Source organism: Armigeres subalbatus, chromosome 2 (assembly GCF_024139115.2).
Source record: "Armigeres subalbatus isolate Guangzhou_Male chromosome 2, GZ_Asu_2, whole genome shotgun sequence".
Taxonomy (NCBI): domain Eukaryota; kingdom Metazoa; phylum Arthropoda; class Insecta; order Diptera; family Culicidae; genus Armigeres; species Armigeres subalbatus.
Window position 1 is genome coordinate 441,181,511 of NC_085140.1, and position 13,691 is coordinate 441,195,201.

General features: G+C 40.5%; 1 protein-coding gene across 1 annotated transcript; it reads right to left on the reverse strand.

The window, feature by feature from the left end:
* Positions 1-8,865: 8,865 nt before the first annotated feature.
* LOC134210399 (uncharacterized) lies at positions 8,866-11,545 on the reverse strand. The gene is made up of 2 exons (XM_062686449.1): positions 11,473-11,545; positions 8,866-9,884 (listed from the first exon to the last, which is right to left on the reverse strand). Exons 1-2 carry the CDS (start codon positions 11,543-11,545, stop codon positions 8,866-8,868), a joined length of 1,092 nt encoding a protein of 363 aa, XP_062542433.1.
* Between the last annotated feature and the right edge of the window lie 2,146 nt (positions 11,546-13,691).

Here is a 13,691-nt window from a genome sequence, read left to right on the forward strand (position 1 = left end):
TTTTTTTACGGCGGCGGTAGCGTGAAAAAATCGTCGTCGGGGGCGGCGTACAGGTATATTCTACAGTGGCTTAACCCCTTAAAAATAATTGAGAAGTTCACCTTGAAATAAAAATATTCTAATGAAGTGTCCACGTTATTCTTCGGGAATATTTCCAGATTTTTTTTCGTCCAGCGTTAGAATCTGACGCCATTGTTAAAGATGCCATCTTGTTCCATCTTGCTTTGTTTGTTTTTACCTTATTAGCAACATATGTAACTCTAAACCGAGGCTCCACATCTCCAAACGGAATAAAAATCGCGGAAAGAAAATTTAAACTTTGATAATTACACTATTCCCGATTCTTTCCCAACAAGTTCATTTTCGGCCAAACGACATTTTCGGATGAATGACTCATTAGACCATTGACGCCCAAATGACCCATTCGGCCAAACGATAGTTTTCGGCTAAAGAATCCGGCACGTTCAGCCAAACGGCTCGTTCGGCTTAACGACATTTTCGGCCAAACGACTTGTTTGTTCAATTAGCTTTTGACCCTAATGACTATTTTGGCCAAATATTCAATTCGGCTAAACGGAATTCGGCGTAGTCAAGTAGTTTACGTTTAGAATGTTATCAAAGTTGAGGTCGCAATATGGTAGTAATTAAATATACCGCATTTATATACCGACGCATTGCTTCATACAATTTACCGTTGATTTGCATGATTGTTTATAAAAGTTAGCTTTTTGATCAGCAGCTCAAACTTATGGCCGGAAATCATCCTAACACTGCTTCAAACCAACCACCTACCAACGATTCAGCTTTTGATCTCCGTTCTGTTGCAGCGAATCGTACAATCTTTTCATTATCGCCAACTCACGGTAACCAGAAGATCATCGTTCTGCAACAATCTGCACCCCAGAAAGGGCGTTAATTCAAAATCATTAATAATCAACCACCCCGCGTTTCGCCGAACCACCACCGCGCGCATGGTCGCGCAAACATTCCTCTCCCTCTCGTAAGTGTAGAATAATTAAACAGAAACTCATTTCCATATTACGCCGCCTTTCGACATTCAAGCTCAGAAGCGGTGGAATCATTAATTTCCTGTAAGGGAATCAATTTCTCAGATCCTTGCAGACCGAGGCTCACCGAGTACGGGTAGGTGTTGGTTGGCGTGAATCGACGAACAGTTCAAAGAGCCTGGCGTTGTAACAAATGGGTCTCCGTTCCGTTGACCGCAACACGAGATACCGAACGAGAAACTGTGAAGCAAAAAAAATATTCCAAAACGTGGGGTGTGAAACGAAACTTTACCGGCTATTGGAACGCCAGAAATCTGGACTTGTACCGAAGAGGCTGACTATTAATGGGTGCCGATTTGAGCTCACGTTGGATGCCAGCTTCCACGCTGGATTCTTCCGATTCAGCGCGAAAAGCGATAGCAAACACGAACAAAATGCGTCGTAAATTAATTAAGTAGATTAGCATTAATGAGCGGTAATTAATATATGGGGCCTTCCACCGCTCGGAGGTCAGATGGGTAGCTACAAAGCAAGTTCGAAGTAGTGGGTTCGAATCCTGCTCGGGACTGGCAGGAAGTCTTAACCAATTGTATGGAAATGCAAAATTGTTTAAATAAAATTCACTACTGATAACTGAACGTAAATAACATTTGGGCAGCGAGACATCATTGTCCCAGTTTGTAATCCCTAGTACCAGTAAAGTAAAAAGAAGAATCAATATGTGAATGAGGGTACTGCTCTTTGGGCCTTCAGGTGAGCGAATGACAATTTTTATCGTCTTCTATGCGGTGCAGGGAATTGGCAGAGAAATTTGCAACCATGTTCGTTAGACAAGGCGCGTCGAAGTCATTTGTTTAATCATTGGGTTTCAGCGATAGCGCGGTTGCCTCGAGGAGAGGTGAATTATAAGTTCGCCGATAAGCCGAATCTGAGCCTTGGTTGTTTTGTTTTCGCCAACTGGCCGGAATTCATTTTTCATTTGAACCATGGCAGCCAGATAAGCGATGTGCATGTACTTTCTGCGTGCGATATTTCACTGGCAAAGTCAGTCGCGTCCACCATTGCAGGTCACGATGAGAACGATGCAATCAGCCGAGATTTTTTTCTTTATAGCTCACTCGAATCCCATATTACCACCGAATGAGTCGTATTAACTCAGACCAAAGTGTCCCCCGTTGCCATCTGATCTTAATTTCCGAACTCTTGGGCCAACGCCTGGGTCGCTCGGTAGATGTGTCCGGGATGAAAAAAGACGCGCAATTAAGACACTTATTTCTCGTTATCTGTTCCAACTCCAAACGTGGCTTGTGAAGGGGTAATTTGAAAATTTTATGGCACGCGGCGTCAAAAAGAATTTTTCTGCTCCAGAATGTAAGGCCGGCAGTCAGCCAACCAAGCAGAAGCCATCAACTCGGCAGTGTCCGACCTGGTCACCGCACGCAGATGAATTCCCGCGTTTCTCATTTTATGATTATGACGATCTCTTGCCTTAATTACTACACTCTCCGCACACGTTTCCTGTGTCCAACTGGTTGCCGGAGTGTAATATCGGGATCAGGTCTCCGGTATTATACGAGGAAACAACTTCGCTCAGACAGGCTCAGTCGAATAGAGTCCCCGTAGTCGTTGATCCTACCAGTCATCAAGGAGGCAAATTCAATTTCTTAATTTTTCTACATCGCGAAAATAAACGACCTTATCATGTGCCCGCCAACAAAACGATCAACGGGGCCGCACTTTCATCTCGCTCGCAAACGGGTTTCAATTAAAAGAATTTATGAAAAAGCTAATTGGATTCTCGAGTTGTTCTGCCTCCTCTCACTCCTCCTTTTTATCGCCATTTGTCTCCGACGGGACGCGACTCTGGACAAAACGCTAAACGAAGTCATAAATGCAAACCCATCCCGTGTCTGGCGACCCAGGGTTTGTCATTTGCAGTCGCATCGAAGTCTCTCCGCACTTCAATCGATCTGCTCTCGCTTACTTGTCGCCGCATCTCGTTTTGCATGAATGAATCCCCCACCGAACCATCAATCGACAACGACGACGACTCGCGTGTTTGATTCTACCCGAAATACCATCAATCAAAGTCAGTTTTAATACTGTCACTGTCACCGAGCGGGACTAAAGAAAGGTAAATTGAGCTGTTTTATAGTGCAGTCAGAGATCGTTTACGACTGATAGCGCACACCACAAGAGCACCGAACCCGTAACGATCCGAACTTAGACTGGCGATGATGATGGTGCACAGCTCAGAATCTGGAGCTTATTCGTGGATCACAACTCTATTAGAGCGTCTGCTAGAGTAGCGATGTTTTATGGAAGTTTGATGAACCCGGCTCTGTGACAGAGATAGGAAGGTGGGCATTAGGGCAGTTCAAATTTCAAAAATGTTCGAAAATTCCAACTCCCATATGTCTATTAGCATCATTTTGATAATATAGGAGCCCTGGAAAAATTTCAAGCAATTCGGTGGCCATTTAGGGGTGGCGCGAAGTCAATTTATGTTTATATGGAAATTCGTATGAGAAAAACTTAAAATTTATTTAAATCCCCCTACAATTCTTAAATCGTGATGAATTCAAATAAATATCCACAACTTCCATTTTTGGAATCTATTTGAGCTTAACCAGTGGGTAACTCATAGTTTTGATTGATATTTCCACTGCTACGTTGAGGCTAATTACACCATTTTAGCCATTTATCCCATATTCACACTGTCAATAGAACCGTTCAATCCACTCATAACTAATGTGTTATCCGGAGGTCTCATTTATATAGATTCCAAAAAGGGAGGTTGGGGATGTTTATTTGAATTCATCGCGATTTGACAGCTGTAGGGATACTTGAATAAATTTTACGTTTTTCCCATACAAATTTCCATATAAACATAAATTGACTTCGCGCCACCCCTAAATGGCCACCGAATTGCCTGAAATTTTGTCAGGACTCCTATATTATCAAAATGATGCTAATAGACATATGGGAGTTGGAATTTTCGAACATTTTTTAAATTTGAACTGCCCTAGTGGGCATGCTGCCGGGCTGGGCGGTAGATTTTCGAGCTCTGTTGATTCGAGTGTCTGCTTTTATACTGTGTGTAGGTGGATGATTTATTAATGCCACCGAACGGATGGATTGCCGTACGTCTAAATGCAGCTGGACCTGGACACTAATCTAATCGAAAGTCATCACGGAAGCCTTTTTCAGGAAGCGTCGTTTCTTCTTTTCGAATATATTCGAGTTCTGTAAACTGCACTTGAAAGTAACGTTTTCAAAGAAAGGGTTTGATTGTTTTACTACGAATAGCGAATGTAATTATTGTATGTTTTCGATTCCTTCACAAATTCTTTAAGGAATATTTTCAGAGTTTCTTTTTGAATTTTTGGATTTTCTTAAGAATCCATTCGGATAGCCTACCGAATCCTACCTGTTGTAACTCATTTGTTTCTGAAATTTCTTTAGTAATGTCTTTGGAATTTCCTTTGGTTTTTTTCGGAAAATGATTTAGGAATTTCTTCGGGATATGTTTTAGAAAATCTTTCAGAAATTCTTTAGGGAACCTCTACCAGAATTCACTCTAGGAAATCTTTTCAGTAAAACCATACAAAGTTCTTCCTGGAATTACCAGGAATTATTCCAGAAAATTTTGTTTGACTTAGTTTTGTTCCTACAGGAATTATTCGGGAAATGAATTAAATAAAGTTTTAAACGGAAGTTTCAAAGGAATTTCCAAAAGTAATGGTCGGGGTTCTGCCAAATCGCACCAAGCGCCAACCAAGAATTTACCATTTTTTGCCAAAGCTTCTTAATTTGGAGTTCATCACTACTCTGCCAAAGCTTTCGTTTAATAAATTTTATTGGTCACAAATCGTATCGGATATCCCTCAACTCCCTTATATCTTACGATAGATTTAGGTATGAACTTATATAAAATGATTTCCGTTTTCCTTTCACGAACAAAATATCACAAGTTAGTTAGTAAGTGCGGTTTGGCAGAACCACGACCAAATATCCGAAAGAACTCATAAAGTGATTTCCGAAAGATTCTTAAAAGAAATTCCGAATGAATTTCCGTTGCAATTCCTAAAACACATATTGAAATATCAAATTTCCGGAGGGATGTCCGAAGGAATTGTATTTGTTGTATTACTTGAATTTGTAATTATATAAATGTATTTCTTCCTCGAGTTTGCAAAGAGATTTCTTAAGGAATTACTGAGAGAAATCCCTTTAAAAAATCCCTGAAAAAAGTGCAGGAGCAATTTCTTAAAAAAGTTCGAAGGAATTCCTAATCCAATTTCCGCTGCAATTCCTAAAGCATTCTCCAAAAGAAATCGTAAAGAAGATTCCGAAGGAATTCTTCTAAAGGAATTTCGGAATGTTTTCCTGAAATAATTTTCGTTCGTATCTCCAAACAATTATCCGTAGGAATTCCGACCAAAATTCCAAAGGAATTCCAACCAAATTTCCAAAGGAAATTCTAAAAACATCCGAAGAAATTCTTAAAAGAATTCGTAAAGGAATTTTCGAAGGAATCTCTAGAGGAATGAATTCTGAAGGAGCTTTCGAAAAAAATTGGATTTTCTAAGGTTTCCAAATGTATTTTTGTAAATCTAACTCCGAAGAATCACCGGAGGAAGTTCCAAAGGAATGCTTGGAGGAATGCCCAGAGCAATTCCTAAATTTCGGAAATTCCTTCAGAAGTTTCTTTTTAAATTCCTTTAGAAATTCTTTCGGAAAATTCTGGAGGAATTTCCGGAGGAATTATGTTTGGACGTTTCTTAAAGAACTCTTAGACAAATTTTTGAAGGAATTTTCGTAAGAACTTTTTAAGGAATTTCTGAAGTTATTTCTGGATTCATTTGCGAATGATTTTTGAAGAAATTCCTTGAGGAATTTTGTAATGAATTACTGGAGGAATTTTCGATGTATTACTTAGAGAAATTTACGACGGAGTTCCTGGAGGAATTTTTGAAATAATGCCTGAAGGAATTTCTGGTATTTTTTACGAAGAAATGTCTGAAGGAGTTTCCGACTAACTTTTGGATGATGCTGGGTCATTAGGCCGAAGGCCGTTAGGCCGAACGTCATTAGGTCGAAGAACATTAGGCCGAATGGTCATTAGGCCGAACGGTCATTAGGCCGAATGATAACTGGGGAGTGAGAAGTGAGTAGTGCGCAATGAGAAGAAAGAGGAAGAAGTAAGAAGGAAGAAGGGAGCAAGAAGAAGGAAGAAGGAAGAAGGAAGAGGGAAAAAGGAAGAAGGAAGAAGGAAAAAGGAAGAAGGAGGAAAGAAGAAGGAAGAAGGAAGAAGTAAGAAAGAAGAAAGAAGAAAGAAGAGAGAAGAAGGAAGTAGGGAGAAGGAAATAGAAATAAGGAATAAGGAAGAAAGAAGAAAGAAGAAAGAAGGAAGAAGAAGAAAGAAGAAAGAAGGAAGAAAGAAGAAGGAAACAGGAAGAAGGAAGAATAAAGAAGGAAGAAGAAAGAAGGAAGAAGAAGAAGGAAGAAGGACGAAGGAAAAAAAAGAAGGAAGAAGGAAGACGGAAGAAGGAAGAAGGAAGACGGAAGAAGGAAGAAGGAAGACGGAAGAAGGGAGAAGGAAGAAGGAAGCAGGAAGGAAGAAGAAAAAAGAAGGAAGAGGGAAGAAAGAAGAAGGGAGAAGGATGAGGGAAGGAGGAAGAAGAAAGAAGAAGGAAGAGGGAAGAAAAAATAAGGAAGAAGAAAGAAAGAAGAAGGCAGAAGAAAAAAGGAAGAAGAAAGAATGCAGAAGGAAGATGGAAGAATGTAGAAAACGGAAGAAAGAAGAAAGAATAAAAAAGAAGGAAGAAGAAAGAAGGTAGAAAAAAGAGGGAAGAAGGAAGAAGAAAGAAGGAAGGAGGAAAAAAAGAAGAAAGTAGGAAGAAGGAAAAAGTAAGAAAGAAAATGGAAGAAGAAAAAAGGTAGAAGGAAGCAGGAATAAGGAAGAAGGAAGATAGAAGAAAGAAGATGCAACAAGGGAGAAGGAAGGAGGAGTAAGATGAAGAACTTCTCATTTTTTACTTCTTGCTTTTTTTTGCTAAATCGGCCTAATGGCCTAATGGCTCAAATCCGATGAAGTATGATGATGAATCGAATGCAATCAGGATATTTTTAATTTCTTTTGGCATAAAGTCTTAATTCCAGATTCAAAACAGGGTTTTGTTCTACTACTGTTCGGATTTTCGAAGAAATTCCCGGAGAATTTCTTAGAAGAAGTTTTTTGAAGTAAGGAGTTTTTTAAGTAATTTCCCAGAAAATTCCTGTAGCAATCTAGAAATTCATATGAAAATTCCAATAGTTATTTGTTTGGAAATTCCAAATTCGTGGAATCCTGCATTAAAACTTTAAACATTCGTTCAACAATTAATTCAAAAATTGCTTAGGAAAAAAGGTTTTTTAAATCTATTCAGGTTGTTCTTCGGAAATTCTTCCTGAAATACATTTGGATATTCCTCCAGGAGTTTCTTATAAAATTTCATTAATTCATCAACACATTCACAAATTCTTTCAAGAACTCCTCCAGGAATAATTCAAAAAAATCCCCCAATAGTTTCTTTGAACATTCCTCCAAGAATTTGTTGGAGAACCTCCCGAAAGGATTTTGTAAATTTCTCCAAATAACTATAGAAAATGCAGTGAAACTATATAAAATTCCTTCCAAAACCCCTGCAGGACTTTTGTTGAAAGAATTCTTCTGAAAATCTATTGGATAATGAAATAGAAAATCTTAAATGAAGTTTCGTAGGATTCCTGAAAGAGTTTCAAAAGGAATTTTCGAAGGAATTCTCAAAGGTATATTCCAAAGAATTCCTAAAGAAAGAATGCTTAATGGAAATTTCGAAAAAAAATTAAAGCGATCTCCGAAGGTCTAGGAAGAGTATCCGGAGAAATCCGGAGAAATGACCAAAGGAATTCCCAAACGAATTTTCGGAAGAATTCCTGGAGAAAGTTCTGAAGAAGTTCCTGTGGGAACTTTTGAAGGAGTTCCAAATTTTTTTTTCATAGATTTTCTGGAGGGATTTCTTGAGAAATTACTGGAAGAATTCCTAAAATATAATTCGTTGAAATTCAAAATGGAAATTCCAAAAGTACCTATTCCTAAAAAAAAATCCGGAAGGATTTCCCCTGAAGGTGCAGGTTAAACAATCTCTGTAGGGTTTTCTAAAAGAATTTCTGAAGAAATTCCTAAAAGAATTCGTAAAGGAATTTTCGAAATTTTCTAATTATTCCTTCCTTGAGTTTTCAAAGAAATATCTTGAGGAATTTCCAAAGTAATTTCTGGATTTCTCTCCGAAATAATTTCCGGAGGGTTTTCTAAAGAAATCACTGGAAGAAATTCCGAAAAAAACTCTTGGAGGCATGCCCAAAGACATTCTTGCAGAAATTTAAAAATATCGGAAATTTCGTTAGGATTTAATTCGGAAATTCCGTTCGGAAATTCCGCTACAAATTCTTTTAGGAGTTGTTTTGATTTTTTTTCGGGAATACCTTTGGAAAATGCTTCGAAAATTCCTTCAGGAATTCCTACGGAATTTTTTTTAAGAATGCCTTCGAAGAAATCCATCGGAAACTTCTTTATGAATTCTAAGCTAAGCTAAAGCTAAAGCTAAGCTAAAGCTAAGCTAAAGCTAAGCTAAAGCTAAGCTAAAGCTAAGCTAAAGCTAAGCTAAAGCTAAGCTAAAGCTAAGCTAAAGCTAAGCTAAAGCTAAGCTAAAGCTAAGCTAAAGCTAAGCTAAAAACAAGCTAAAGCTAAAAGCTAAGCTAAGCTAATAAGCTAAGCTAAGCTAAGCTAAAGCTAAGCAGGAACAGGGGTAAGCTGCTAAAGCAAGAACAGGAACTAAGCTAAAGACAGGGCTGAGCTGGGGTGAGGCTGAACAGCTAACAGGGTGGAACTGAGACAGGGAACAGGTGGGAGGCTGAACAGGGTGGAACAGGGTGGGGTGGGGCTGGGGACAGACAGGAGGTGGAACAGGGTGGGGTGAACAGGAACAGGAACAGGAACGAACAGACAGGAGACAGTGGGAACAGGGGAACAGGGGTGGAACAGAACAGGGGAACAGGAACAGGGGTGAACAGGGCTGGGCTGGAACAGAACAGAACTGGGGTGGGAACTGAGGCTGGGGGAACAGGTGGGGCTGGGAACAGGGGTGGTGGAGTGAACAGGGCTGGGGCTGGGAACAGGGGTGGGCAGCTGGAGTGGGGTGGAAGGTGGGGCTGGTGGGTGGGGTGAACAGGAGACAGGTGGGGTGGGAGGCTGAACAGGTGGAACAGGGGTGAGGCTGGAGCTGGGGTGGGAACAGGTGAACAGGGCTGAGGTGGGAGCTGGTGAGGCTGAGGTGGGAGACAGGTGAACAGGGGGAGCTGGGACAGACAGAGACAGGGTGGTGGGAACAGGAACAGGGGCTGGGAACAGGGGTGCAGGAACAGGGTGGGGCTGGGGTGCTGGTGGGAACAGGGGTGGGGTGAACAGGAACAGCCTGGGAGACGTGGGGTGGGGCTGGGAACAGGAACAGGAACAGGGTGGGGCTGGGAACAGACAGGTGGTGGGAGACAGGCTGCAGGCTGAGGCTGGGGTGGGCTGGAGACAGGGCTGAGGTGGGAGTGGGGTGGGAACAGGAACAGTGGCAGGAACAGGGCTGGAACAGGGGTGGAGTGGAACAGGGAACAGTGGGGTGGAGTGGGAACAGCAGGGAACAGGAACAGGGAACAGGAACAGGGCCTGGTGAACAGGAACAGGGGCAGGGGTGGAACAGTGGGGAGCTGGGTGGGGTGGGGTGGGCTGGGTCAGGCTGGGAACAGGGGGTGGGAACAGGGGAGTGGGGCTGGTCAGGGGCTGGGAACAGGGCTGGAACAGGGCTGGTGGGGTGGGAACAGACAGGGGTGGAACAGACAGGGAACAGGAAAGCCACAAGCTAACAGGTGAACAGCTGAACAGGAACAGGGGTCGCTAACAGCTAACAGCTGGGAACAGGTGGCTAACAAACAGGTAGCTAACAGGAACAGGAGCTAAAGCTAAGCTAAAGCTAGCTAACAGCTAAGCTAAGCAAGCTAAAGCTAGCTAAAAAGCTAAGCTAAAGCTAAGCTAAAGCTAGCAAGCTAAAAGCTAAGCTAAAAGCTAAGCTAAAGCTAGCTTAAGCTAAGCTAAAGCTAAGCTAAAGCTAAGCTAAAAAGCTAAGCTAAGCTAAAGCTAAGCTAAAAGCTAGCTAAAAGCTAAGCTAACAGCTAAGCTAACAGCTAAGCTAAAAGCTAAGCTAAAGCTAAGCTAAAGCTAAGCTAAAGCTAAGCTAAAGCTAAGCTAAAGCTAAGCTAAAGCTAAGCTAAAGCTAAGCTAAAGCTAAGCTAAAGCTAAGCTAAAGCTAAGCTAAAGCTAAGCTAAAGCTAAGCTAAAGCTAAGCTAAGCAAAATGCTAATGTTTCGGTATATTCGAGGTAATAAAATTAGAGCATTCGTTATTTTCAGACAGTTAGAAATCACAACAATGTTGCTGTTCCTGCATATTTTCATCACTAGCTTGAATACTTATCATTTTCTATCCCTCCATTATTTCGGTAACAATAAACGAAAGCAAGTTTTATTTGCGATATGAGGATGTTTTGACCAATCAGTACGCAAATAGTTGTCAAAAGACATCTAGTGGAAAATATGTGAACTAATATTTTTCTTCGCAAGAAATTTTAGTTTTTCTTTCTCTCCAGTCTATCGGAATACGGTATGAAGAGAAGAAATTTTTGGAAAGAGAAAGAGAATTTATAAATCTCTATTCATAAAGAAATTTTCCAATTTTTTCTTTAACCTTCGGAATTCGGCCTCTGGAGTTGAAAGAATTTCAGAAGAAATTTTCGAAGAAATTCCTGGAGAAATTTGTGAATAAATTATTGAATAAAACACCAAAGGAAAACCGGAAAGATTTTCGATAAGTTTTTCTAAGGGAATTTCTGAAGAAATTCTTATAGGATTTTAAAGGAATTTCTAATAGAATTTCTGGATTTCTAATACATTTTGCAATTTCCATGAAATTCCTTAATTTCACAAAAAAAAAATCAAAAATAACTCCATGATCAATCAAAATTCTGGGAAAATCACTTTTCATTTCAGAACAGGTTTGGTTTGGCGTAAACAATTGAATTTCAGAAGAAATATTCGATTTGATTGGCCACGTTCCTCATTGTGGCCCAGCCTGTGGACATTTATGAGCATCTTTGTTCAGAATTTTAGCAGAAAAAGCCGATTTACTGTATTGCAGGTTTTCATAAGCTGTTACTTAGGTCTCTGATGCTAGATTTTAATTAATTTTCACATTAGAGGATACCTACCCGGATAACTGGTTGGCTACAGCATCTATACACCTATGCCTGGCGTATTGTAGAGTTCCACCATCTTCGGTTTTGTGGGAGATGTTCCTCCAGTTTCCTCGAACGATTAGGGTCCTCAGGTACGATCCCACCGCGTGCAGCCAGCGTGTTCGGGGCCTTACGACCTCTATCCGGTTCTCTGTTGAATATTTTTTCTTCCGGCATTCACACTAAGTAACAAAGACACTGAAGTCTGTTGTATTTTATACGATTCATAATATTTTCTTCTTTGTACACTTGATACAGTTCGTGATTCGTGCGTCTGCATCACACATCATATTCTAGTATCCCACCATGTATAGTATGCAGCTCTTCTTGCTCGAAAACTCCAAAAGCTTCCGTTCCGCCTATTTAAACGTCAGAGTTCCATGCACTGCCGTAATCTGGAAAAGTGACGTAACAGACATTTTACAACATGCATGTTTTTAATTTTTCTGTTAAAGAGCTCGATTAGTAGTACTCGTTTACACCATTTTTGGCCTGTCATAAGACGAGTTTATACCATCCCATTGAATTCCACCACTTAACTTAAGTGGTGGAATTCAATGGGATGGTATAAACTCGTCTTATGACAGGTGAAAACATTCCACTAAACAGCTCAAAATAATTTTCTTACCATTTTTGGAAAATAACGTATACGTCACTTTTTCAAATTACGGCAATGCAGAGCAACTTTGGTTTCCGTTGGCATGTTGCGGAACTTAAGCTGGTTACGTAGTCTTATCACTTCACGATAAAAGTCATTGTCACATATGTCACAAGCGTTCCAAGGTAAACAAAATCTTCAACAACTTCCATCAAGTTCCCATCAAGCACCACCTTAGACCAGCACCAATAAAATTAACCCTATTTCTTCCCGATACCATGTACTTTGTCTTGGTAGACTTAATTTTGAAGCCTGTCCTCGCGGTGTTCCTCATCTGGTGAACAAAAGCCGTAACTAGTGCCCTGCGATCGATTCTAATGAGGTCGATGTCGTCCACAAAGCCCAGGAGCACAATAATAGTGCCATTCCTCTTTTCCTAATCGCGCCCTCGAGTACAATGTTGACACATGTCGCGAAAAATTCTTCTATTTTTTCTAAAATTTTATCTAATCTGTTCGGCCAAATGTTCTATTAGGCCAAATATCCTATTCGGCCAAATGTCCTACTCGAACAAATGTCCTATTCAGCCAAATGTCCTATTCGGCCAAATGTCCTAACTTTCAAAGCTTTTTGAATACCATATGAATTTTATTTGATTTTTTGTGAATTATCGGTTAGTCCTACTCAAAGTATCAGGAAGTAGATGATCGGAAGATAATTGAAAATCAACAAATTGGAAGCCGTTCGCTAGGGGGCGAACAAGTACGAAGCGATGGAGAGTGAAAGGGAGGCATAGTAACCATCTATTGAACAGCACACAATCGAAACGTGAAGTTTCTTGCCGATCGTCCTGGTTGTGGACGGCTTGGTTGGTGGTATGGAAACTACCGTGCCAAGACAGGCAATAAGATCAAGGCCTCGATCTTGAACAAAGATTCACGCTGTAGTTGTGTGCTGTTTAATAGATGGTCTCTTTCACACTTAAGTTTAAGTTATTGTCTTGGCTAAATGCGAGTTATGCAATTTTCTTGCTGCTGATTTTTTGGAATATTTTTAATTGATGGTAGAGAAAGTATGTTATTAGGAAGGGGCGGAAAATCTATCAAGATGGATGTTTGTAGTAATATTTATTGGAATTATTTTAATTAATTTTACATTTTTATCGGTTGTGCAAATATTCAATTTATATTTCTGGACTCTATCTAACTAAAATCATTTCCATGCTTTATAAACATCATAATCTGAATGTTCCTAATGAAGTTACAATTGATTTATTCATATAGAACATAAATGCAACCGAACACGAACTCAAACTAAATAACAGCTTTCAGCTCAATAATTCCTGGGGGCATTGCACACAGCTTCTCCCGTTTCGCCAATTTCCACATTAGCGTGTAACGCACGTGCTAACCCGCAAGAGCACCATTACCAGCAGAAGCTAAAACAAATTTGCGATTTACCACCGCATCAAAGGCCATTACCGATCGACCGACGACCTGCGGAAAGATCCTTTCCACCGCGTCTCTACTGATGCGCCCCATGCCTCTGAAGTGCAGTGCTATACCATCGATCCCCAGAAGGAACTGCAACAGCACCTTCGCCCGGGAAGGAAATTTGAAAATCGTGATCTTGCCAACGATTGTTCCCTCATCGAGTGGTAGGCCATATCGAAACGCGGCAACTCACGAAATCGGTTCACCAGAAAACACCAGAAGACACGCGTTG

Bases quoted from the DNA above. Each gene is read 5' to 3' on its own strand.
- LOC134210399 (XM_062686449.1), bottom strand. From the start codon at position 11,545: ATGCCGGAAGAAAAAATATTCAACAGAGAACCGGATAGAGGTCGTAAG. The intron at 9,885-11,472 runs GTGGGATCGTAC...CCACCCCACCAG, and splicing joins GAACACGCTGGCTGCACGCG to CCCTGTTCCAGCCCTGTTCC.